Here is a 1,074-nt window from a genome sequence, read left to right on the forward strand (position 1 = left end):
GCCAATGAACAATGCGAGGCCTCCAACAGTTCAAATCCGAGGACAGCCAGTAAACCAGAAGTCCGGTTGCTGCTCGTCTTAGGGGAGCGGGTGAAACATCGGTGGTCTTGGACGTTTATGTGTCTCCATGGCATGTAATCTAGTTCTTCACATAATGCTATAATGTCAACATTGTTCATGATTTGCTTCTTACATTGTTCAGCTCGTTGTTAAAACTTCCATTCTTTTTCAATGTATTTGATTTAAAGAACATTTGTACAAAATTAGGAATATCGGTGAATAGCAGTATTTGCCTTGTTCTTTGTCCAATTCTCATTTTACATTATGCATACACCTTCACGTATATTGATTGTTGCTGTTTCTTTGGAACGTAAATTTTGTTTGCTTGTATTCATTATTGTATCTTTGTAAGGGCATAAAGTGCAGAGGTAAATGGGTATTTTTTTAAAACTTTATTTTGCTTCTTTGTCTATTGGGTGTATTCTTGTTATGACTTGCATTGCACAAACGCCATCTCGGATCGGTCGGTTCGACCAATTGACTGACCCAACAGGCCACTAAACATGAATTCAAAAATGTGTAATAATAGGGGTTTCAAACTAGAGTCCTCGTTGGGAAACCCTAACTCCGCCATCTTTGCCGCCATGTAGTATGCTATCGTACGCCTGGAAAAGCTCCTTGAGGCCTCCAAGGTCGGGCCTCTAGGCCGATGGGAAGGGCACTGAAAAAGGGGATTGCAAGTGGAGAAACGGTGTAGTCGAGGATTTGGAAAGAGGAGGAGGGAGGACAGTCTATAGGTGTAGCTTGAATAGGCTTGCTGTAAATGCATCATTTGGGTCCATAGATGGTGCAAGTGTTGATGAGGGGCCGGCGGGGTAGTGATTAGTGAATTTGGGAAGTGAGATGAGAAATGCGTGGTGAGTGATTGAGGGGTTTGGTAATGTATTTTACTATTTCGGTGTAGATAAATCCTAAAGGCTAATAATACACCTCAATAAAATAAAAGGCCCACCAAAAAAAATGGGAACATCTCAGAAAAGAATAAAACCCTACAAAAATTATTATATTAAGTGA

General features: G+C 40.7%; 1 protein-coding gene across 3 annotated transcripts in view; it reads left to right on the forward strand.

Moving 5' to 3' along the window:
* The window catches only part of LOC107629482 (GTP-binding protein YPTM2), a 3,638-nt gene extending 3,295 nt beyond the window's left edge, over positions 1-343 (forward strand). For 2 of the 3 annotated variants that reach the window (XM_016332292.2, XM_021120564.1), the window contains exon 8: positions 1-343. This exon ends at the window's left edge or, in 1 of these variants, runs on beyond it. In XM_016332292.2, coding sequence (XP_016187778.1) covers positions 1-8 — 8 coding nt within the window. In that variant the 3' untranslated portion in view covers positions 9-343. The other variant, XM_016332308.2, reaches the window with a different exon arrangement.

This window comes from Arachis ipaensis, chromosome B01, assembly GCF_000816755.2.
Source record: "Arachis ipaensis cultivar K30076 chromosome B01, Araip1.1, whole genome shotgun sequence".
Taxonomy (NCBI): domain Eukaryota; kingdom Viridiplantae; phylum Streptophyta; class Magnoliopsida; order Fabales; family Fabaceae; genus Arachis; species Arachis ipaensis.